Here is a 25274-nt window from a genome sequence, read left to right on the forward strand (position 1 = left end):
AATGATTATATCTTTTCACACTGAGTTAATTTGTTTCTTTCGAAGAGGGCGAAAACAATGGAAACATTATGCTGGTCTTTATTATTCCTTCAGTCACTGCTTTCAGAAATGATCTTGTAAGTTGAGACGTCTAGGGCCACTTTGTGAATTCAGAGGAAAGACTATATGCAGGCTTTGAACTTTAATTCCCAGCAGAGAATAGTCGGCGGAAAAGATAGGTTACAATAAAAGATTTTGATAGACTTATATCAATATAGACTTATATCAATATAGATAGCGTTATCTATTCAAAGATATGAATTTCATTCTGCTTATTACAAATAGAGACTCTGTGCTGGATATTGACCAGTGGACCATACTTTGAATTATGATTTTTAGGTGCTTTTGAGATTCCAAAGGGTTACTTTAGTTGAATTTACACTACATGAAGTTAATGCAGTATTTACTTTTGAGAATATATATTGGTGGGTGGGCAATGTGTAATGTACACTGGGGTCCTGGTGTGAAAGATCTGAACATGGTTAACCCTGTAGAGCAAAATAAACTTTTCCAAGCTGCCCATCTCCATTTGCAATTTGCATGGCAAACATTGTCCCCACCGGAGCAAATGTTTCTTCTCCTACAAGTGGCTCTTTTTCCAACTAGAATTCTTTATGGCTCTACCTGTGTTGGAAATAGCAACCTTCTACAAGCCTCCTATACTAGTTGTTACTAGCCTTCCCCTACCATGCATTGCTGTGGCCCACATGGGGGTTCTGTGTGGGAGGTCTGGCCCAATTCTATCATTGGTGGAATTCAGAATGCTCTGTGATTGTAAGTGAACTATAAATCCCAGCAACTACAACTCCCGAATGTCAAGGTCTATCTTCCCCCCAAACTCTACCAGTGTTCACATTTGGGCATATTGAGTATTTGTGCAGAGTTTGGTCCAGATTCATCATTGTTTGAGTCCACAGTGATCTCTGGATGTAGGTGAACTACAACTCTAAAACCAAAGGACACTGCCCACCAAACCTTTCCAGTATTTTCTGTTGGTCATGGGAGAACTGTGTGCCAAGTTTGGTTCAATTCCATTGTTGGTGGGGTTCAGAATGCTTTTTGATTGTAGGTGAACTATAAATCCCGGCAACTACAACTCCCAAATGACAAAATCATATATTTTTTTAGTGAAGGACATACATTGGGTTGTTAGGTGTCTTGTGTTCAAATTTGGTGTGAATTTGTCCAGTGGTTTTTGAGTTCTGTTAATCCCACAAACGAACATTTTTATTTATATAGATGTATATAATTCATATTGCTTGCAATATTGTATGTATATTTTGATATGCACTTTTTTCTTAACTCTATGTTAGTAGAGTAGATGTTTTTGGGACAACTGAAATAACACTTCTGAAGATCTGCTATATATTTTGTGTATTGGCATACCTTTGTTCCTAACAGTTAAGAGAGATAACCAGGTTTATCAGTCTTAACAACTGAGAAACCTAGGAGTCCCCAGTGGCACAATGGGTTAACCCATTGGACTGCTGACCAAAAGGTTGGCGGTTCAAATCCTGGGAGCAGGGTGAACTCCTTCCTATTAGCTCCAGCTTCCCATTCAGGTACATTTACCTCCCACAGGATGGTAAAACATTTGGGTGTCCCCTGGGCAACATCCTTGCATACAGCCAATTCTCTCACACCAGAAGCGACTTGCAGTTTCCCAAGTTGCGCCTGACACACACAAACACACACACACAAACCTGAGAAACCTAATTTGCCTTGCATGAATACTAGTGGATATTTACCACTAAAGAGAAGACTCACTCAAAAGAGTATTTAACTCTTCTCAGGAAGATCATACTTTACAAAAGGGTTATAGTTTCAAATAGTACAAATAATGCAAATACCAATGAATCTCCAAAAGGGTCACGTTTCCAAAAGGCTATGGAGGTTTCTGGTTTCCCAAAAGGTTATGATCTCTAAAAGGTCTTGCCTTCAAATTGTCTAGCTTATTCTATTTATTAAAGAAGGGGAACCATCTTGAGCACACTGGACTCTTTTTCCAACTATAATTTTTTTTTACTATTCCCAGACCGCACCTTGTAATGCCGGGCAAATGGACACCATTTATTCTTAGAGATGGATTGGATGGATTGATTTTACTACATGAGTTCAATGCAAATTACATCCTCAAATATTTGAATGAAAAAAATATTATATCTTGTGTGGCTTCCTTTTTCTTACCTAAGCACCGTGAACCCATGAAGTTTTCCCTTCTTTCATCTACTCCTCTTGCCTGGTGTTTTGTATAATGTAAGTTTGGAAATAAAGACATTCAAATTTTGGTTTTTAACCCAGAGGTACAATGAATTTCCATAAGATCTTCATACTCTGGCATGGACTTTGAAAAAAGTTTTTAAAAACACATTAAAGATTTTTCCGGTGCTTTGGTGGAACCCTAGGGTTCTGGAGAACATAGTTTGGGAAATGCTGCTTTAGAGTCAGTTTTTCATTCTTTATATATAAAAGTTAAAGGTAAATGTTTTTCCCTGACATTAACTCCATTTGTGTCCGACTCTGGGGGTTGCTGCTCATCTCCATTTCTAAGCCGAAGAGCCAGCGTTGTCCGTAGACACCTCCAAGGTCATGTGGCCTGCATGACTGCACGGAGCGCCGTTACCTTCCCACAAAAGTGGTACCTATTGATCTACTCACATTTGCATGTTTTTGAACTGCTACATTGGCAGAAGCTGGGGCTAACAGCGAGAGCTCACCCCGCTCCCTGGATTTGAACCGCTAACCTTTTGGTCAGCAAGTTCAGCAGCTCAGTGGTTTAACCTGCTGCGCCGCCGATGGCTCCTGTTTTTATATATACAGTATCAAAAATGTATTGGTGAAGTGAGATGTGTGTGAAAATAGCAGCCAGATCTATTTTTAGTAGATGACATTGAGTTCTTTCAGAGCTTTGGGAAAAGCTAGGTTTTTTGATCTGCAATTCTCAAAATTCCCCAAATTTTACTTTTGGTAGTCCAGAAAACTATCCACTCCTCCAACGCTCAGTGTTTTGTGGCAGAAAGTAAATAGGCTACAAGGAGAAAGAGGCAAAGAGAGGAAAATGTTTTCTCCTTCCAAGAAGCTGTAGAAATCAAAGGAGTTTATTTGCTTCACCAATTCTTCTATATGTTAAAGTCAGGCTATGTATAGCTGGATGTTTTGAGACAAAAAAAGGCAAGAAATTTAAACTGGTTTTGTTTGTTGACTTACTTACTTACTTTTTACTTAGGCGATCCCTCGTTGGACGAGTAAGATGGTCTTCCATTATGGATTTCCCTGTGGGTCCGTATGTGGCTGTGGAGCCCTATTCTTGCTCTGCATCTTCTTCCGCAGTGGGGGCATTGGTTTCCAGGTGGAAGGCGGTCCCGGTCGGGGTTGGCTTGACGCGCCTTTCTCCTGGCACGTTTCTCTCTTTCACCCTCCACTCGTGCCTCCTCAAATTCTGCAGCACTGCTGGTCACAGCTGTCCTCCAGCTGGAGCGCTCAAGGGCCAGGGCTTCCCAGTTCTCAGTGTCTATGCCAGAGTTTTTAAGGTTGGCTTTGAGCCCATCTTTAAATCTCTTTTCCTGTCCACCAACGTTCCGTTTTCCGTTCTTAAGTTCGGAGTAGAGCAACTGCTTTGGGAGACGGTGGTCAGGCATCCGGACAACGTGGCCGGCCCAGCGGAGTTGATGTTGGAGGACCATCGCTTCAATGCTGGTGGTCTTTGCTTCTTCCAGCACACTGACGTTTGTCCGCTTGTCTTCCCAGGAGATTTGCAGGATTTTCCGGAGGCAGCGCTGATGGAAACGTTCCAGGAGCTGCATGTGACGTCTGTAGACAGTCCACGTCTCACAGGCATATAGCAGGGTTGGGAGGACAATAGCTTTATAAACAAGCACCTTGGTATCCCTACGGATGTCCCGGTCCTCAAACACTCTCTGTTTCATTCTGGAAAATGCTGCACTTGCAGAGCTCAGGCGGTGTTGTATTTCGGCGTCGATGTTGACTTTGGTGGAGAGGTGGCTGCCAAGGTAGCGGAAATGGTCCACATTTTCTAATGTTACACCATTAAGTTGTATTACTGGCATTGGAGAGGGATTGGCTGGCGACTGCTGGAACAGCACCTTGGTTTTCTCAATGTTCAGTGACAGGCCGAGCTTCTCATATGCTTCTGCGAAGGTGTTTAGAGTGGCTTGTAGATCTTCTTCTGAATGCGCACAGACGACATTGTCATCAGCATACTGGAGTTCTATAACAGCTGTTGTTGTAACCTTGGTTTTGGCTTTCAGTCTGCTGAGGTTGACTTCACCAATTTGACTCACACAATATTCACTGTAATTCATTGGCTGTACCACCACCATCAGTAATGCTAGGAGTCCCCAGTGGTGCAATGGGTTAAACCCTTGTGCTGGCAGGACTGAAGACCGACAGGTCTTAGGTTTGAATCCAGGGAAAGTGCGGATGAGCTCCCTCTGTCAGCTCCAGCTCCCCATGCAGGGACACGACAGAAGCCTCTTACAAGGATGGTAAAACATCAAAACATCTGGGCGCTTCCTGGGCAACATCCTTGCAGATGGCCAATTCTCTCAAACCTGAAGCGACTTGAAGTTCCTCAAGTCGCTCCTGTCACAGAAAAAAAAATCAGTAAGTCTGGATCTATACTTCCATATAAAATCCAGATTATCTGCTTTGAACTGGATTTTATGGTAATGTAGATTCATATAATCCAATTAGAAGCAGATAATGTGAATTATTTGCTTAGTGATTATTGGCAGTGTAGATCCAGTCTAAGAGAATAGGAAGATAATTCAGAATTATTCAGCACATTGTATACACAGTTAGAGTTTCACAAATGCAAGTCTTTTGTGATATGAACATAATGTCCTCCCAACTCCATTTCACTTCCCGACGAAATGTGCTGGGCTTAAGGAATAAACAATAACAATCTCAGAAAATGATCCCTGAAACTGTTATCATTCAGATATTAATCTAGTGTAATATGGCTTCTTTAATGCCACAGTCTGAATCTCCCTTCTTCTTCTCTCTCTGCAAATGCATTTAAAAGAATGAATGTTGTTTTAATGGCACTCCTGAGAGCAGAGCCTCACACACGGCTCGATGAGGGTAAAACCAAAATGTTCAGCCTGGATCCCTCAGTTACGGAAAACCGCCTTGCATTAATTTCCTGTTATCACTGAAACTAAGCATAGAAGAGTGAAATGTCAGGTCAGAGTTTCCGGAGTTGAAACTTGGTGAAGAAACCACATCAATGCAACGTCTAAGAGTGACTTTGGTTCCTTAAAATGTTTTTGGGTCTGCACAGTGGATCAAATAAAAAAGACTGGAAAATTGAACGTTCATTTAAAAATGGCATAGATGTGCCAGTGAGAATAACAAGGATTCTTGTGTCCTTGTTTGCTGTTGTTACATGCTTTCAAGTCAACTCGTGAGTTATAGCAACCCTATCCCAGTGTTTCCTTGACAAGATGTATGTCAGGGAGGCTTATCTTTCCTTCCTCTGAGGCTGGAAAAATGTGACTTGCCTTGGGTTTAAGGCCCCTGATGTTTAAGGCCCCTTCTACGCCGCCATATAATCCAGATTATCAAAGCAGATAATCTGGATTGAATATGGCAGTGTAGGTGGGGGCATGGGACCTAAGATTTGGAGGAGGAAAATGCCAAACCTCTTCTGAATAAATCTCGCCAACTGTGATGCGTTTACCTTTGGGTCACAATAGGTTGGAAACTACTTTGATGCATACAGTAACAAGAACAGCAACAACAGCAACAACTGTTGGAAATAGCAACCTTCTACAAGTGGAATGGGCCTTAAGAAGCATTGCTAACAACAAGGCCGCAGGAGATGATGGGATCCCAGCTGAACTGTTTAAAATCTTAAAAGATGATGCTGTCAAGGTGATGCATGCCATATGCCAGCAAATATGGAAAACACAAGAATGGCCATCAGACTGGAAAAAATCAACTTATATCCCCATACCAAAAAAGGGAAATGCAAAAGACTGCTCCAACTTCCGTACAGTGGCCCTTATTTCTCATGCCAGTAAGGTAATGCTCAAGATCCTGCAAGGAAGACTCCAGCAATACATGGAGCAAGAGTTGCCAGATGTTCAAGCTGGTTTTAGAAAAGGCAGAGGAACGAGAGACCAGATTGCCAATATCCGCTGGATAATGGAGAAAGGCAGGGAGTTTCAGAAAAACATCTACTTCTGCTTCATTGACTATTCTAAAGCCTTTGACTGTGTGGATCATAATAAATTGTGGCAAGTTCTTAGTGAGATGGGCATCCCAAGCCACCTTGTCTCTCTCCTGAGGAATCTGTACAAGGACCAAGTAGCAACAGTAAGAACTGACCACGGAACAACAGACTGGTTCAAGATTGGGAAAGGCGTACGGCAAGGCTGCATCCTCTCACCCAACCTTTTTAACTTGTATGCAGAACACATCATGCGATGTGCGGGGCTGGATGAATGCAAAGCTGGGGTGAAAATTGCTGGAAGAAACATTAACAACCTCAGATATGCAGATGACACCACCTTGATGGCCGAAAGCGAGGAGGAGCTGAGGAGCCTTCTAATCAAGGTGAAAGAAGAAAGTGCAAAAGCCGGGTTGCAGCTAAACATCAAAAAAACCAAGATTATGGCAACAAGAATGATTGACAACTGGAAAATAGAGGGAGAAACCGTGGAGGCCGTGACAGACTTTGTATTTCTAGGTGCAAAGATTACTGCAGATGCAGACTGTGGCCAGGAAATCAGAAGACGCTTACTTCTTGGGAGGAGAGCAATGTCCAGTCTCGATAAAATAGTAAAGAGTAGAGACATCACACTGGCAACAAAGATCCGCCTAGTCAAAGCCATGGTATTCCCTGTAGTAACCTACGGATGTGAGAGCTGGACCTTAGGGAAGGCTGAGCGAAGGAAGATCGATGCTTTTGAACTGTGGTGCTGGAGGAAAGTTCTGAGAGTGCCTTGGACTGCGAGAAGATCCAACCAGTCCATCCTCCAGGAAATAAAGCCCGACTGCTCACTGGAGGGAAGGATACGCAGCGCCCAGACACGCATCAAGGAACATGAAAGGCACTGCAGACTACTCCAACCAGAGAAATCAGCCATAGCAGAGCACCTGATGAACCAACCTGGACACAGCATTCTATTTGAGAACACAAAAATGCTGGACCACTCTCACAACCACCATGTCAGGCTACACAGAGAAGCCATTGAAATCCACAAACATGTGGACAATTTCAACAGAAAGGAAGAAACCATGAAAATGAACAAAATTTGGCTACCAGTTTTAAAAAATTCTAAAATTAAAACAACAGAGAGAAAAACAGGCAGGGACATCTAATCACCTTTAATTAAGAGTTTGCTCCAGGCACAGTCAGCCCATTGTATGCTAATCAAGGTGGTCAATTGAAAAGATTCACACCTAGCCCATCTTACAGTAGCCTTTTGTCTCACCCTGGTCTTTCCACAGATATATAAACCCCCTTTTTTCCCAGCTCCAGACCTCACCCTCTGAGGATGCCTGCCATAGATGCAGGTGAAACGTCAGGAGAAATGCCTCTAGAACATGGCCATATAGCCCGAAAAAACCCACAAGAACTGAAAGTTGAAGTACTTTGGCCACATCATGAGGAGACAGCAAAGCCTAGAGAAGACAATTATGCTGGGGAAAGTGGAAGGCAAAAGGAAGAGGGGCCGACCAAGGGCAAGATGGATGGATGGCATCCTTGAAGTGACTGGACTGACCTTGAGAGAGCTGGGGGTGGTAACGGCCGACAGGGAGCTCTGGCGTGGGCTGGTCCATGAGGTCACGAAGAGTCGGAGACGACTGAACGAATGAACAACAACACAAGCCTCCACTAGTTATTTGTTGTGTATATAATTCGGATTGCTTACTGTATTGTATATGTATAGATTGGTATGCAGTTTTCCTTAACTTTGAGTTGTGGGAGGGACTGCAGACCATGTGATCAGATCTGGGATTGTCCAGGACTCAGACTCCATATTAGAAACAGTGTGTTTTTAGAAGTCAGTAGAAACAGTATGCTTTAGAACTGACTCCATGAAGCTCTATTGCAGGGGTTCTCAACCTTTGTCCCCCCAGGTGTTTTGGCCTACAACTCCCAGAAATCCCAGCCAGCTTACCAGCTGTTAGGATTTCTGGAAGTTGAAGGCCAAAACATCTGGGAACCCACAGGTTGAGCTGCTTTATACTATGGACTGTTGTTATCTGCACAGAGAAACTACTTCAAATCTATTTGTAACTCGATTGATATGCAAAGTACCTGTATGCTGAATACATGAAGTTTGTGAGTAAACCAACTATGTTACTGTGAGTAAACCAACTATGTTACGTCAGCTTATTTTTGGTCTCTTGAGAGCATGATTTAAACCAAGATGTTTTAAGGGAGAGTAAATTTTTTTGGGCAACTGAAATAACACTTCTGAAACTCTGAGATATATGTGTGTGTATGTTTTTGTGCATTGCCATATCTTTGTCCCTAACAGTTCAAAGAGATATCTAGGTATATCGGTTTAACAGCTGAGAAACATAATTGCCTTACATGAATACTAGTAGATATTTACCACTAAGGAGAAGGTTGACTCAAGCAAGTTTTGAAGTCATCTCAGTGAGATTCCTGATTTTCCCAAAATGCCATTTTCCAAAAGGTTTTGGAGATTTCCATTTCCCAAAAGGTTATGACATCATTTTCCCAAAAGGTTATGGTCTAAGAAGGTCATGCCTTTCCAAAAAAACAAAACAAAACAAAACAAACAAACAAACAAACAAACAAAAAACATCCTTGCTCCTACTTAATTACAATTGACCTTAGGATTAATGTTCATTACAAATGGTTGTATGTTAGCCTGTTCAGTCTGTGATTGTGTCTGATGTCCATGATGGCAGTGGGGATGATGTTCCTGATGATGGACCTGGATCTGTTGGCAATGTGGATGAGAGTTTGCCTGGGCCTGAGTTAAGTTCACATGAGAGGCCCGAGCTGTTTCAGGAAGATTCACAAGGTCACATTCCCGGGAGAGGCTCTTCATAGTCTTTCTCAGAGCAACTGTCTGAAGATGATTTGTCAGGTGCAGAAGTTCATGAGAGTCAAGTTAATGAGAGTGTAGATAGAAAGCGAGGCTTTTTGTAAACAGAAACAGAGTGCTCAGGCACAAAGAAGATCAGTTTGTTTACAGGAAAAGAGAGATAGAAACCTTTATCAGGTGGTAAGGTCAAGAGAAATGCTTTCCTTTCGGTTTTGGGATCTGGAAAAGCCTTATATTGATTCGTAGGAAAGAGTTGCCTCAGTTGGGTCAATGTTGGAATTTCATGACGGCCTTGCTTTCAAGTGTTCTTAGTTTCATGTACCAAGTTTTTGCCAAGCTCCTGATTTGTGTATTGGATTTTTCATGCTGCCTTGTCTCATGGATTCTTGAGCCTGTTTTATGGATTTTATACCTATGGATTTTGTTTTGCCTTTAAGCTCATGGACTAACTTTTGTTTTGGAACTTTACTGTTTTTGCTAATTTTACTGCTTTGCCTACTTATATTCTTCAATAAACTGCTTGCCGATTTTACCAAGTTGGTGTGGTGTTTAAGGTCAGAGGTGTTCCTGCTGTGGTGTACGACACAAATAATGTTCCTTCTTTCCCACATTGGACTTGTGAGGAAGGTCAGTGTTGATTCCTTTCATACATGAAGAAGGACAGATTGTGTGATAATCATAAAATAATTCAGTAAGGGTTTAGTTGTGTGTGGATTTGACTCTACCTCTTCCAGATCCAGTTCTAGCACCGAAGCATGGAGACTCAATAGAGCTGTAAGCTAAGAAAAGAGTCCATGGCTGATAGAATACTCCATTCCTGTTTTCTTTGTGTTGATATAATCACTCTATAGGAATGCCTCTATATGCAAGGAATTTTCAGGACAGCCATTGTAAAATGCAGTGGAAAAGAGGGAATGATGCTTTCTTTTGTGCAGTTGGCTGTGACCCATGGTCATTACGTCTGAAAAAGAACATTTGGCAGAGAATTACAAGCAGGGACAAGCAATTAATAATAAAAAAAGCTTGACCATGTGGCTCAAATGACCCGGAATTCTTTGGTCTAGTAAACTACTGAAACTAAAATGGTTCTCTGTATTCCTGATTTGTGCAAATGAATTTCGTTTTGATCTAAACGTTTGGTACAAAGTCAGCGAGAAACTTAGAGCTGCACCCTTTTATCATAACAGGAAGCTGGGGAGTAGAGAAATCCGTCTTTCTGCCTTCAGTCCTATTTCTCAAGAGTATTTCTCAGCCGACATGCTTTTCAACCAGCCAGATGGGAAAAGTGAGCTGAAGCCCAGGGGGATTTGAAAACCAAATGGCTCACAGATGAGGATGTTTGTGATTTTGGTTTCTTGCTGGCTTTTCTACATCTGGCAGGGCAAATGGAAAACATGTTCTCTTAGGCTTTTAGTGGGCCACTGGAGATACTTTGAAGAGAAGGGTGCACGGAGAGAGACACTCTAGGGTCACATTAACTCTGAGCCACTTTAGTTAATTTTAGTTAATTTACACTATGAGGGCAAGATAGATGTGGCAGGGTATGTATTACCAGTGCTTAATTTCACAAATCCGGTTCTCTCTTAGTCTTCTGAGTGTCCCGAAGAATCGAAATGGATGCTTATTTGTTTGTAACAGCTAGGGTGCATCTATACTGTAGAATTAATACAGTTTGCCACTACTTTAATTGCTGTGGCCAGGCATGTAGCCGGGGGGGGGGGGGGGGAGGGGGCTTGGGGGGCTTCAGCCCCCCCCCCGAAATTCTCATGGTGGTCCGCGAGAAGGCCTTACTGGTACATTATTTAAACTGTTAGGTTTATTCATATCATGATCTGATCACCATACTCAATATATCTCATATGCATGGGGGTATTGGGGTAACGATACAAAAGGTTTGCTAGGGTAGACCCTCTTTCACTCAGACTCAGCCCCCCCCCCCGAACCAAACTCAGCCCCCCCCCCCCCCCCAGAAACAAAATCCTGGCTATGGGCCTGGCTGTGGCCCAATGCTATGGGATCCTAGGAATTGTAGTTTGGTGTGGCACCAGTACTCTTTGGCAGAGAAGACTTACGACCTTGTAAAACTGCAACTTCCGTGATTCTATAGCATTGGATCATGTTACTTAAGGTAATGCCAAACTGCATTAATTCTACTGTGTAGATGCATCCCTAGTCTCAGGGTCACATTAAGTCATATGTTTTACCTGTATTTTGAAGTCGCGCTCCCTTAAGTCATATTTGTCAAAGACAGTGTTTTGTTTCCACTAGGCATCTTGAACCATGGTGGCTCTCCACTTTGCTTCTTAGAATCAGGAAATGTTATCCTTGTGGGTTATAGCTCACAGAGCCTTTTGGGGATAGGTTTCCAAGTCCTGTCTAATCCAAGCCAAATTTCACTGCCAAAGCCCTGTGTCACATCTCGTATCCATGTTTTCTCCATTACCATAGTGTGTGGTGGCTTCCAAAGTGGGTTTGTCAGCAAATTGGCTACAACTGCATGTTTATGTTGAAAACCCACAAAAAAGACAAACCCAACAAGTTAAAAACGTTTAGAAAGAGATGCACATTGTATTGAATGTGTTTATTATAGCAGAGCTGTAAGTCAACCACATGCAGTAAGTGCGAATAGAAATTGATAAAATATTGAGTCCAAAGTAAATTATGTGCTGTGTGTACTAGTAGTCCTGTACTTAATCCTTACATTTCCAGATTCCTGGGAAGATCCTGTTGTGAAATCATTGGAAATAACTGGCAGTAATGGTAGACAAGACTGAGTTAGATAGACCAGCCATTTAATTTGGTTTAAGGCAGCTTCCTGCATTTAATCTAGATGTCTGCTGACTTGATAGTATACTGAATATACTATCCTCTGTATATACAGTAGAGTCTTGGTTATCCAACATAAATGGGCTGGCAGAACGTTGGATAAGCAAAAATGTTGGATAATAAGGAGGGATTTAGGAAAAGCCTATTAACCATCAATTTACATTGTGATTAAGCACCAAAACATCATGTTTTACAACAAATTGGCAGTAAAAGCAGTTCAATACACAGTAATATTATGTAGTTATTACTATAGTTATTACCAGTTGTTCTTCTTCTGGGAGCAGGATTGGTGCCCACTTTGATGGTCACCTATTGGATCAGACAGAGGGCATCAGGCAACTATTCTTTCCCTCCCTTCTTCATCAACTTTTCCTTGAGAAGGAAAGAGAAAACAGTGGGAAAACACTGGAAGCTTGCAAATGGAGAACACTTTCCTATGAGGAGTTGTGTGGAATAGTGATTGGAGTGTTTGAACCACATCTCCGGTGGGCAAGGTTCAAATCTCTACTTGGCCATGAAAACCTACAGGGTCACCTTACACAAGTTACACATGCTCAGCCCCAGAAAATAATGTGATAGGTTTGTTTAAATTTCATCACAAATTGAAAACTACGTGAAGGCACACAACAACAATATCACGTAGGCAACTCCTATGGAAAAGGCAATACAATGGCATAATAAAAGCATCTACAGTGACCTATCTATTTGTCTTGAGTTGGTAGTGAAACTTTTTTCTGGCCTCTCTCACAACAGCAGATTTTAGAAATGGAGACAATATGAATGGGTTTCTGATTTGATTTTAATTTCTTCCAATTTTCAGTTGGACTCCTGTAAATTTATGTGGCAATGATGGGGAGCAATTGTGATAGAATTCACCCTAAAAGAAAAAAAGTATTCAAAATCGGACATAACGTTGTATTTGCTGTTTGCTTTTTTTTCATGCTGAGGGTGACACACGCATTTTCAAAATACCCATTTTAAAATGCTCATGTCTGATGAGCTTGAAAAATGTTGACTCTTTTGTTGCCAAAAGGCAGAGCCCAGTTGCTGCAATTTGCTGTGGTCGGGGAATGGCTCGCTTCCAGGGAATTTCAGGAAATGGCCTCTGTTTCACCTGGAAACATTAGCAACCCTGAGGGCAGGAGTATGGCTATATAAAGGAAAATGGAAATGAGCTCCCTTGGAGCCAAGCGCCTGGTCGAAAATAGCTCTGGAAGCAGATGCGAACCTGTATTTATGCAGTGTACACTACTGATAGACGACTCATAAGAAGCTTGACTAAAAATATCAAATGTTATTTATAGGACTTCAAGTCCTATTATTACTAGGTAATTATTAGACTTCTTAGGTAAGGGCTTTGAAGATGCCTAACTTTAAGAGTTTGTCAACAGCCTTTCCTTTGAAAGGCAGATGGCTCATAAGCAATGTCCATCCAATGGCTACATTCGCTAGTGGAGTTAGAGCATCCGTTGGTGGAGCCAAAGCACAACGGAGTAGAGTTTGTAGCACCACAAAGCCATACAACTTGAGCATCCCCTTATCTGGACTTTCAAAATCCCAAATACTCCCAAATCCAAAAACATTCACCTGGATACTGAGATGGTGACACTTCTGCTTTCCGATATTTCAATTTACACATACTTTTGTTTCATGCACAATATTATTTTAAAAGATTGTGTTTAAATTGACCGTCAGGCTTTGCGTATCAGATGTATATGAAACATCAATGAAATTCATGTTCAGACTTGGGTCCCATCTACAAAATTATTTATTTATTTATTTACAGCATTTATATGCTGCTCTTCTCACCCCAAAGGGGACTCAGAGCGGCTTACAATAGATATTTTCATACAATATATTATATTAATAGCATAGTACAATATCAGTATTATATATTACTACATTGTACTATACCATTATATTGTAATATTAGTAGTAATATTACATGTAATGTAAATATATAATTATAATTATAATATCGTATTATTATTACTAGTATTATATTGTATGACATTATAATATTATAAATATTATATGTATATACAATATACTATATTATATTATTAGTAAAGACAAGATGGAAATGTCTTCTGCTCTCCTCTGTCTTCGCTCTGGCCAGAGCACCAGTTGGTGCCAGATTCTCCTTATGTATATACAATTATTCCAAAATCACCCCAAATTTGAAATACTTCTGGTCCCAAGCATTTTGGATCAACTTGTATGACATTCCTTCTCCATTAATACTTTGTGTTGGCTTTCTTTGGGCCACATTGCAAGTTAAGCAGGCCTTGGGCCACCCCTAGAGTAAGGTGGAAAACTCCTTGAGGTTCAGAGGCCACACGTTCCCCCCTTGCTGGGTCTTAATAATAATAGTAGTAGTAGTAGTAGTAGTAGTAGTAATAGGGAACATAAACCCGCAAAGGTCATGGAAAATGAACATGCAAAAATACTGTGGAACTTTCAAATCCAGACTGACAAAGTTTTGGAACACAATACACCAAACATCACGATTGTGGAAAAGACAAAAGTCTGGATGATTGATGTTGCCATACTGGGTGACAGTCGCATTGAGGAAAAACAACAGGAAAAACTCAGCCGCTCTCAAGACCTCAAAATCAAACTGCAAAGGCTCTGGCATAAACCAGTACAGGTGGTCCCAGTGGTCACTGGCACACTGGGTGCCGTGCCAAAAGATCTCAGCCGGCATTTGGAAACAATAAACATTGACAAAATCACAATCTGTCAACTGCAAAAGGCCACCTTACATGAATCTGTGCGCATCATTCGAAAATACATCACACAGCCCTAGACGCTTGGGAAGTGTTTGACTTGTGATTTTGTGATACAAAATCCAGCATATAGATCTCGTTTGCTGTGCTTTTGTGTCAATAATAATAATAATAATCTTTATTTATACCCCGCCACCATCTCCTCGAAGGGAACTTGGGGCAGCTAACAGGAGGCCAAGCCCAAAATTACAACAAAATACAATACAAGTACAGCAAAATAAAATACAAAAAACAAAAATACCATCAAAATAAATACATAACATAACAAAATAAAATAAACAGTTCCAAAATGGCATGATAGAGAAATGGGACACAGTGGGTGGGCCAAATGAACTAGAAGTAAAATTGATAGAATTTATAAAACCCTGGATGAGATAAGTAGAATGTGTTTTCTGAGGGAGAATGTGTTTCTGAGGGGGGAACTCAAGGGGCCGAACAGTGGGATTAAACCTTCATTAAGGGCGGAAGGAAAGTGCATCATGAGAATGGAGCTGTAATTGGGACAGACTAAAATGGAATATATATTCACTCACCAAAGACACATCGGAAGAGCCAGGTTTTTAGGTCTTCCTTAAAAGCTGCCAGAGTAGGGGCTTGCCTGATCTCACTAAGCAGCGAGTTCCAGAGTGAGGGACCACAGCAGAGAAGGCCCTCTCCCTCATCCCCGCAAGTCATACTTGTGATGTATGTGGGAGTAAGAGGAGGGCCTCCCTAAGGATCGAAGAGCTCGTGCAGGTTTGTGGTAGGAGATGCGGTCACAAAGGTAGGCAGGTCCCGAACCGTTCAGGGCTTTATAGGTGATAACCTGCACCTTGAATTGGGACTGGAAGATGAACGACAACCAATGAAGCTCCTTAAACAGAGGGGTAGACTGCTCCCAGGGGGTAGAGCGGGTCTTAGAGGGCCACCCCTACTGGTAACCATACAGTTCGTTTAGCATAAGACCAAAATCCCTCCCCATGGTGTCCAACCTTGATATATAGAAATTATAGGCCTGGCATTGGATGCTGCTTCAGCACTGCCAACAGGACAATGTCTTCTACTGCGCTGGTAAGGTAAAGGTAAAGGTAGTCCCCTGACATTAAGTCCAGTCATGTCTGACTCTGGGGTGTGGTGCTCATCTCCATTTCTAAGCCGAAGAGCCAGCGTTGTCCGTAGACACCTCCAAGGTCATGTGGCCGGCATGACTGCATGGAGCGCCGTTACCTTCCCACCGGAGCGGTACCTATTGATCTACTCACATTTGCATGTTTTCAAACTGCTAGGTTGGCAGAAGCTAGGGCTGACAGCGGAAGCTCACGCCGCTCCCCAGAATCGAACCTGCGACTTTTCGATCAACAAGCTCAGCAGCTCAGTGCTTTAACCCACTGCGCCACCGGGGGCGCTGCAGTTAAATCTAATTTAAGGGAGGGAGATCAGCACTGGTTCATGTTGGATTATCATACCTAGAAGCCAAGTCACAAGGTCTTTTGGCCTTTCCTGTAATGCAAAGAATTCTAGGAGCAAGGGAGGCCTCTCATGTGCCTGTTCAGACCTATAAGTTCCATGGGCAGCCTTTTGGATTTCATATATAAGAGCTGGATGATAACAGATATATTGGCTGGTTCTATGATAAACTGCCCAAGATGTTTCCTACTACTTGCGGTGGCTAGCTAAGAACTTTATGTGTTGTGTGTTGTACATGCCCAGCCATCAGAAATCACTCTAATGAATGAAAGGAAGGAAGGAGGGAGGAAAGAAGGGAGGGAATGAATGAATGAAGGAAGGAGAGTTGGAGAGTTGTATCTGCAATTCTCCCCAGTGACTGGAGGATAATGTGTAGTCTCTCCGTTGATCAAGCCTAACATTAGGCACCTGCTGTTCTGCCTTCAATGAGCAGAACAGTTCTACCTTTCTAGTCTAATTTCCAGACTAGGCACCTTAACTTATGGCATTCTAAGGTGATAAATGCAACCTTCCAAGGCTGGATTTGGACTCAGCCCTATCTTGACCCTGCCGTTGGTATTATTTACTAAAACACTACTGTGATTTTTAATTGATAGAATTGATAGGGTATCTGTATCACTATGAAATTGACACAGTAAAATATTATATAATTATGAATAATACATGGATGCATATGTAAATATCTTTCCCTCATTTTTTTCTTTTCAGCCACCGCTGGTCCAAGCAATTTTCAACGGTGATCCCGAAGAGATACGTATGTTAATCTACAAAACAGAAGATGTTAATGCTCTGGTAAGTGCTGTTTTTCCAGTCCTTTGTGTTCTGAAATTTGATTAGCCGATTTCAGATTTCATTGTACGAGGGAGGAACGCTGAGATGAGATCTGTATCCAAGTCCAGAATCCCATTCTCTGTGATTGCTGCGATTCTCTGTGCTCAGAACCACTGTCTGAGACTCTTTTACACTAAACTATTCTAACACTGTGATTCCAGTTCAACTACTATGACAACATCTCATTAAATTCTGGGATTGGTTATGTAGGGATTTGAGAGTCCTCAACCAGATAAAAGGTAAAGGTAAAGGTTTTACCCTGACATGAAGTCCAGTCGTGTCCAACTCTGGGGTGTGATGCTCATCTCCATTTCTAAGCCGAAGAGCTGGCATTGTCCGTAGATGCCTCCAAGGTCATGTGACCAACATGACTGTATTGAGCACCGTTACCTTCCCGCTGGAGCGGTACCTATTGATCTATTCAACATTTGCATGTTTTCAAACTGCTACGTTGGCAGAAGCTGAGGCTGACAGCGGAAGCTCACCTCACTCCCTGGATTCGAACCTGCAACCTTTCGGTCAACAAGCTCAGCAGCTCAGTGCTTTAACCCCTCAACCAGAGAGCTCCTCTATTGACTCAACAAACTTTAAATAAAACCCCCTCCAGGTTTCCAAAGGGAAAATCATGGGTGCTAGTGGAATCATAGTGTTATAACTATGCAGCGTATAGAGGGATCCTTCAGTCTAAGAACAGAAGTGACAGACAGAACAGTCTCAGCAGGCTGTGAGTTGAAAAAATGCCCATCTAAGGCTCAGAACCTTTTGTGAGTGTAGACCTAGACCTACTTGTGAATAAAGCTTACAAGTAAGAATTTTCCAAGATCCAACTCACAGGCTGTACCTGCTTATAATCCTCAGGGGAAGGGAGGCTCTAAGAGGGCAAAGAGGAAGAGAGGTTGCAAAACTCTGTCTGTTTTCTTGCTCCAGACTTTTGTTTAGCAGCTCCTTGTCTATCTTGTTTGAGAAATATCAGTTTAGTAGAACCAAACCTATTCACTGACCCCTAACTTTGCAACCTTGGCACACTGAACCGCATTCAGTGAACATCCAAAACTGATTGAAGCTGTACTTGAAAGGTAGAAGTCCTCCAATTGTTGCTTAAATTGATGATCCATTTTCTCTAGCTATTTGTTAGAACAATTGATGATCAATTTAACTAATTTACGACGCCATAAAAAGCTCACCAGCAGGGTGCAAAAAGAATGAAGAAGTACTCATCAGTGTCACAAGTCGATGGTGAAGCAACAGCTCCCCCAGTGGCCGGAATTCAAAAAGCATACCCTCATGAAGCTGGAAAAGTTAAATAGCCTCTGTGACTGTCTATATATGTTGTGTGGTCTATGGCATTGAATGTTTGCCATGTCTGTGTGCATTGTGATCCGCCCTGAGTTCCCTGTGGGGTGAGAAGGGAGGAATATAAACACTGTAAATAAATAAATAAATACATTTGCTCTAGCTCAGTGGTTCTCAACCTGGGGGTCGGGACCCCTGAAGGGGTCGCGAGGGGGTGTTAGAGGGGTCGCCAAAGGCCATAACAAAACACAGTATTTTCTGATGGTCATAGGGATTGCATGTGGGAAGTCTGAGCCAATTCTATCGTTGGTGCAGTTCACAATGCTCTTTGATTGGAGGTGAACTATAAATCCCAGCAACTACAACTCCCGAATGTCAAGCTCTAATTTCTTCAAACTCCACCAGTATTCACATTTGGGCAAATGGAGTATTCGTGCCAAGTTTGGTCCAGATCCACCATGGCATGAGTCCACAGTGCTCTCTGGATATAGGTGAACTACAACTCCCAAACTCAAGGTCAATGCCCATCAAACCCTTCCAGTGTTTTCCATTGGTCATGAGAGCCAAGTTTGGTTCAAATCCATTGCTGGTGGAGTTCAGAATGCTCTTTGATTATAAGTGAACTATAAATCCCAGCAACTACAACTCCCAAATTACAAAATCAATCCTCCCCCAACCCCACTAGCATTCACATTTGGGTGTATTGGGTATTTGTGCCCAGTTTGGTCCAGTGAATGAAAATACACCCTGCATATCAGATATTTACATTATGATTTATAACAGTAGTAAAATGTTATGAAGTAGCAACGAAAACAATATTATGGTTAGGGGTCACCACAACATGAGGGACTGTATTAAGGGGTCACGGCATTAGGAAGGTTGAGAACCACTGCTCTAGCTATTTGTTAGAACAAAGGAGGAGCCAGGAATGAGATCAGAAGTATTTTGCAGCCAACTCACCAAGGGTGTAATTTGTTGGCCTTGCCCTTGAGCGTAAAGGTGCTCTTTTTTGAACTTTTAGTATTCACTGTCAAATTGATGACTACACACCTCATGGCAAAAGCCAGTAATTACTATTACAGAATAAGACAGGACTACACAAATAATGCTTTAGACAGAATTAATAATATTATTAATTATTAATTAATATATTATTATTATTATTATTATTATTATTAATAATGAATAGTAATAATAGCAACAACAACAACATACTTTATTTATATTCCATCCTATCTCCCTTAGGGGACTCGGGGCGGATTACAATATACATATACGGCAAACTTTCAATGGCATTATGCAATTAAGAAAGACAGACAGTACATAAACAGAGGTAATAGCTTCACATCTTTTCTCATCTCCGGCATCTGAAGGCTGTGCTCAACTCCTGCCACGGGTGTGTGTGTGTGTGCTGTTACTCCGTCTTCCATGCCAAGGAGGTTTGTTGTCCTTAGACGCTCTCCTGATTGAATCGCCGGAATATCCACATGGGCACCTTTTATTACCTCCCCGACAAAGCAGTACGTATTTATCTACGCACATTGCTGTTTTCGAACTGCTAGATGAACAGAAGCTGGGCTGACGTTTGGGAGCTTACCCCAACCCGGGCTTGATTTTCTGCAGCTGGCAATTTAACATGCTGCGCTAAAGCCCGGCCCTATAATAGCTTATTACTCTTCTGATTATTACCATCAATATCTGGCAACTGTCTCATTTGGTAAAGTTTTTGAAGTTATCGTTCTGATGAAAGGTCTTGTCCCAAACATCTGTGAAATCTGCATTGAGCAGTCAAAAGGAATGAAGATGCCCCATATCCTCCTCTTCCTTCTTTGTTGTCTGACGTGATAAATGTTTTTCTGTCTAAAGAATTCTCTGTGTAGTCCTGTCTTATTCTGTAATAGTAATTACTGGCTTTTGCCATGAGGTGTGTAGTCATCAATTTGACAGCGAATACTGAAAGTTCAAAAAAGAGCACCTTTACGCTCAAGGGCAAGGCCAACAAATTACGCCCTTGGTGAGTTGGCTGCAAAATACTCAAGGTCGTGTCTGTTTATGGCAGAAATAAAGATAAGCACATCCCTGACATCAATAAAACAAAGAGTATTTCTTTTCCCAGGAGAGACTGAGGAGGGAAAGATTTCGAGAGAAGCAGTGGTGTTTCTTTGTTGTTGCGAGGGCACTTGAAGCAGCTAACAGCATACACTTTTGTAGACTTGTATTGATTTTGTTAGATGTGTGAAGTGTTATCTTTAATTGAATATATGCACATTTTGCTGAGAAAGACGTTAACAAGAGGTAAGAAGGAAATAAAATGCAAAAAAAAAGGCTGTGATTAAGTATGTTGAGGCTTAAGCCCCTCTACGGAGGTTAGAGAAGAACAATATACAAAAGTTTTAAATAAATAAATAAGAATAAATAAATAAGTATTTACAACATGCACACATAATTGGTGAAAACGGAAACATTGCTAAGTCAATGAATGCCTCTAGCACAATTTGAAGTGATGTTGTTGATGATGATGGTGGTGGTGATGATGGTGATATTAACAACAATCACAATTGTGTTGTCGAAGGCTTTCATGGCCTTAATCACTGGGTTGCTGTAAGTTTTCCAGGCTGTATGGCTATGTTCCAGAGGCATTCTCTCCTGACGTTTCACCCAATCACAATTGTTATTGTTAAAGCTAGTTGAACCTATTGATGTTGTAATTCAGCAATTTCACTCTGGCCTTTGACTTTCCTTTATTCAAGAATGAACAAATAAATCCATTTAAAATCCTTGCTTCTTGGGCTAGCTTTCACTTGAGCATGTGGTTTGGTTCATAGATACAATGTCAGGTCATGCTTTGAAATGATGTCAGTGAGCCCTTGTTGTCCTCATGTATGCTCTCTTCTAGCATGCCCTGCTTCATAAATAACTTCCTGATTTCCAGAAAGTCATAATGTATTTAGTCAGAACTGGCTGCTACAGTTAACAGGAGTCCAAGAAACTAGCACTGGCTAGTTGAAACTATGGTTTGCCAGTTGAGATTTAATAGGAAATGATTATGGTGACTATAAAGCCCAGTAGGTAAGCGGGGAAGAAGTTATTAAGAGACACAGTTCTCAATCTTTGGTTTGGCATTTCATTTGAATTGATCCTCGGCAGGCTTTCATGCCACCATTAAAATAGCCCTTTCTGCGCAGGATCTCAGCAAGTCTCAACCATTTCAACATAGTTTGTGGCAGCCACAAAAGCAAAGTTTCTGGAGTAGAACAAGTACTTTCAACGTAAGTACTTCACAGTGAAACAGGAAATAAAACTTTCAAACCAGGAACAGATACGCTGAACAGATTCCTTCTACGCTGCAGAGACACAGATACCATCCCACAATTTCTCGCAGCCAAAAGGACTTTCAAAACACCACAGGCTCACCAGATCTATGAGCGCCTAGAACGCAACCTCTTACGAGAGAGAATTCACACCATCCGCAAAGAACTCGCAAACACAGACAAGGAACTGCTGCACCTCCATATCAACATCAGCCAGATGCCTAGTTCCAACAGACCTCACTACCTCTGAGGATGCTTGCCATAAGTGCAGGTGAAACGTCAGGAGAGAATGCCTCTAGACCATGGCCATATAGCCCAAACCTAAAACAACCCAGGAACAGATAATTTTTCAAATTTTGTTACATGCTGTTACTTGATGAAGCTGGTGTAGGCTTGCCGTGCGGTAAACCTTGGCACTAAGAAAGTTGAATGTAAGGATCTGCTCAAGGTGTGGATGGCTTGAGTATGTCTCTTTTGCCAAGATCTGGACTAGAACAATGAATGAATGAATGAATGAATGAATGAATGAATGAATGAATGAAGCTTTATTTATAGCTCACCCTATCTCCCCAAAGGGACTCAGGGCGGCTTACAACAAAATATACAATGGCAAACATTCAATGCCAACAGTAATAACTCCATAAATTATGAAACAACATAGATAAACAAGACAATTACTTTCAAAGTCATCATCAGTGATTCCTCATGTCCGAGTATGATTGCCTTCCAAGTGTAGTGTCTTGGCAGTTGGTCTGTAGGTGACAATTAAACAGGAAAATAACACTTTCAAACCAGGAACAGATTTTTTTTCAAATTTTGTTGTATAGCGTTATATATGAACTAAGAATTGTAGTTTAAAAGAAATCCTAGTTGATTGCCAAATAAGGTGATAGCGAATTCTGGCTTGTTTTGATGACTTGTTTTCAGAGTCACAATTCCTAGTTTATAAATAACAGTAAACCAGAAATCAGGGAAAGTGATACTGAATCATGGTATGTCCTCCTCCTGGCTCCATCAGACAATTGGTGCAAAAGAGGAAGGGAGAATTGCTTTCCTTGGGCTCACAGAGGATCATGCATCTCTGCACCTTTTTACATCTTAGCTTTGTTCTGACTGTTATTAAGCATGGTTTATCTTACTATTATTTTTTTTTGCTCACTTGTGAAATATAGTTGATGCTCCACTAAAATCCAGCCATCTTTGCCCTTTTTGTCGATGAAGGACAGTTGTAAAGTTCTAAAACTCACTGCATTCGGATGCAATTTTGAGCTCCCTAGAAAGATCATGCTGGGCCAAGCAGAAATCGAAATATATATTTAAATATGTTTTCCAGAATGAGAAGTGGACTTCCAGCCTCTTCTGTCCTTCACCTTTTTGATTTGTGTGTGTGTATGACCATTAATCCTTGTGCCCCACAAAGGGACCTAGAGCAGAAGATTGACCTCCTGACCCACCAAAGCAACTCATCTCTGGTTAGGAAGACCTTTTGTTCAGTTTGTGCAGCTAGAATAGCAACTGCTCTGTTCCTTTCACTGGATATAAAGAGAAGCAAGATATTGCCTGTGTATTTGATGGCATTGTTGCTTTCTTATCTCTTCTGTCCTAGTTGTAAACACAGTGTTCCTGCATAGGGCCTCCCTGGCCTGCGGCCCTTGGCTATGGGGATGTTTTGAATTCCTCTTATTGAGTTTCCTGGAGCATTAATAATCTGTGCCAGACTTTAAGAAATAAGACTTCACAACCTTGGCCCACCAGCTTTGCAAAGCCTAGCAATTATGACTGGTGATGTGCAAGTGCTCATTGTGATCGTCTCTTCATCATGAAGATTGCAAAAATGAGGGCGATAGAAGTCGATGTAGTTAAACATTATTTGATTCATTTCAATAAAACAGTTCTAGCAGAGTTTTCAAAATCTAAATCAGGAAAAATGACTTAGATGAAGGCTTAGAAGGCATGATCAACAAGTTTGCAGACGACACCAAATTGGGAGGGAGAGCCAATACTCCAGAGGACAGGAACAGAATTCAAAACTATCTCAACAGATTAGAGAGATGGACCAAAACTAACAAAATGAAGTTCAACAAGGACAAATGCAAGATACTCCACTTAGGCAGAAAAAAATGAAATGCAAAGATAAAGAATGGGGGACGCCTGGCTTGAGAGCAGTATGTGTGAAAAAGATATTGAGGTCCTTGTGGACAACAAGTTAAACATGAGTCAACAATGTGATGCAGCGGCAAAAAAAAGCCAATGGGATTTGGCCTGCATCGATAGGGGTATAGTGTCTAGATCCAGGGAAGTCATGCTACCCCTCTATTCTGCTTTGGTTAGGCCACACCTGGAATATTGCGTCCAATCCTGGGCACCACAATTGAAGAGAGATATTGACAAACTGGAATGTGTCCAGAGGAGGGCGACTAAAATGATCAAGGGTCTGGAGAACAAGCCCTATGAGGAGTGGCTTAAGGAGGTGGGCAAGTTTAGCCTGAAGAAGAGAAGGCTGAGAGGAGACATGATAGCCATATATAAATATCATAGGGAGGAGGGAGCAAGTTTGTTTTCTGCTGCCCTGGAGACTAGGATGCAGAACAATGGCTTCAAATTACAGGAAAGAAGATTCCATCTGAATATTTGGAAGAACTTCCTGACTGTGAGAGCTGTTCAGCAGTGGAACTCCCTGCCTCGGAGTGTGGTGGAGGCTCCTTCTTTGGAAGCTTTTAAACAGAGGCTGGATGGCCATCTGTTAGGGGTGCTTTGAATGCAATTTTCCTGCTCCTCGTCAGGGGGTTGGACTAGATGGCCCATGAGGTCTCTTCCAACTCTATGATTCTATTAAAAATGATCTATTTCAGACAAGGATCTGACAAAACTGCCTAAGAAAGTCCTGTCAAATTAATGGGATCTCCATAAGCCCCCCAGCAAAAACAAAACATTTGCTAAAGACTGGACTATATTAGTCACAACCTCAGCATGGTTCTTTGAATTGTATATATGTATGCAGACACAGGTGTGCATACATGCATTTGGTGAGATCAATATGTATCATTGGTCATTTCCCTGCATTCTATAGTTCTGAATAAAAAGGAGTTTCATACATGATTTAGAAATCCAATTAAGATTTTAGATGACCTTGATATCCCATTCAATCGCCCTGTGTTTGCAACTGTCTTTTGTTATTGTTCTCAGCAAGAAACATAAATGTCTATAATACTTTCTTGTTTAGAGACCAACAGCGGAATAGGGAAGTTTGTTGAAAGATGAAGCAAAAAGTCAAATTAGTCTTGCCTATTCCTTCAACAAATGCATCACTGGCATTGTTTAGTGTTATCTGGTGTTTGGGTGGACCTTGTCTGTTTGTTTAAGGACTGTACTTGAAACTTGACCTACTTGTTTTAACAAGGTGTGCACTCCTTCCTTTGTCGGCCTATTGAGTTCTTTCCCTTGGAACAGGCATGTGAACTTGAGTCCTTCACAAATGCCTTTGCCAGCATACTTTTCATACCATTTTGTTTTCTTCTAGCTTAGATCTTGGTGACTTGTCATTTCAGCAAACTGGACTCTAGTGAAAACTCATTACTTCCGTGAGTGAGAGCTGGCGTGGTGTAGTAGTTTGAGAATTGGGCTTTGACTCTGGAGGACAGGGCTTAAATCCCCGCTCGGCCATGGAAACCCACTAGATCAGTGGT

General features: G+C 41.6%; 1 protein-coding gene across 8 annotated transcripts in view; it reads left to right on the top strand.

Annotated features, from left to right (window-relative positions):
• ANKRD44 (ankyrin repeat domain 44) overlaps positions 1-25274 on the top strand; it is a 211517-nt gene that overhangs the window by 76993 nt on the left and 109250 nt on the right. For all 8 annotated transcript variants that reach the window (XM_067470726.1, XM_060780951.2, XM_060780959.2 and 5 more), the window contains exon 2: positions 16862-16945. In XM_067470726.1, the coding sequence (XP_067326827.1) occupies positions 16862-16945 (84 nt within the window). The remainder of the gene's footprint in view (positions 1-16861; positions 16946-25274) is intronic.

Source organism: Anolis sagrei, chromosome 1, assembly GCF_037176765.1.
Source record: "Anolis sagrei isolate rAnoSag1 chromosome 1, rAnoSag1.mat, whole genome shotgun sequence".
In the NCBI taxonomy this organism is placed as follows: Eukaryota; Metazoa; Chordata; class Lepidosauria; order Squamata; family Dactyloidae; genus Anolis; species Anolis sagrei.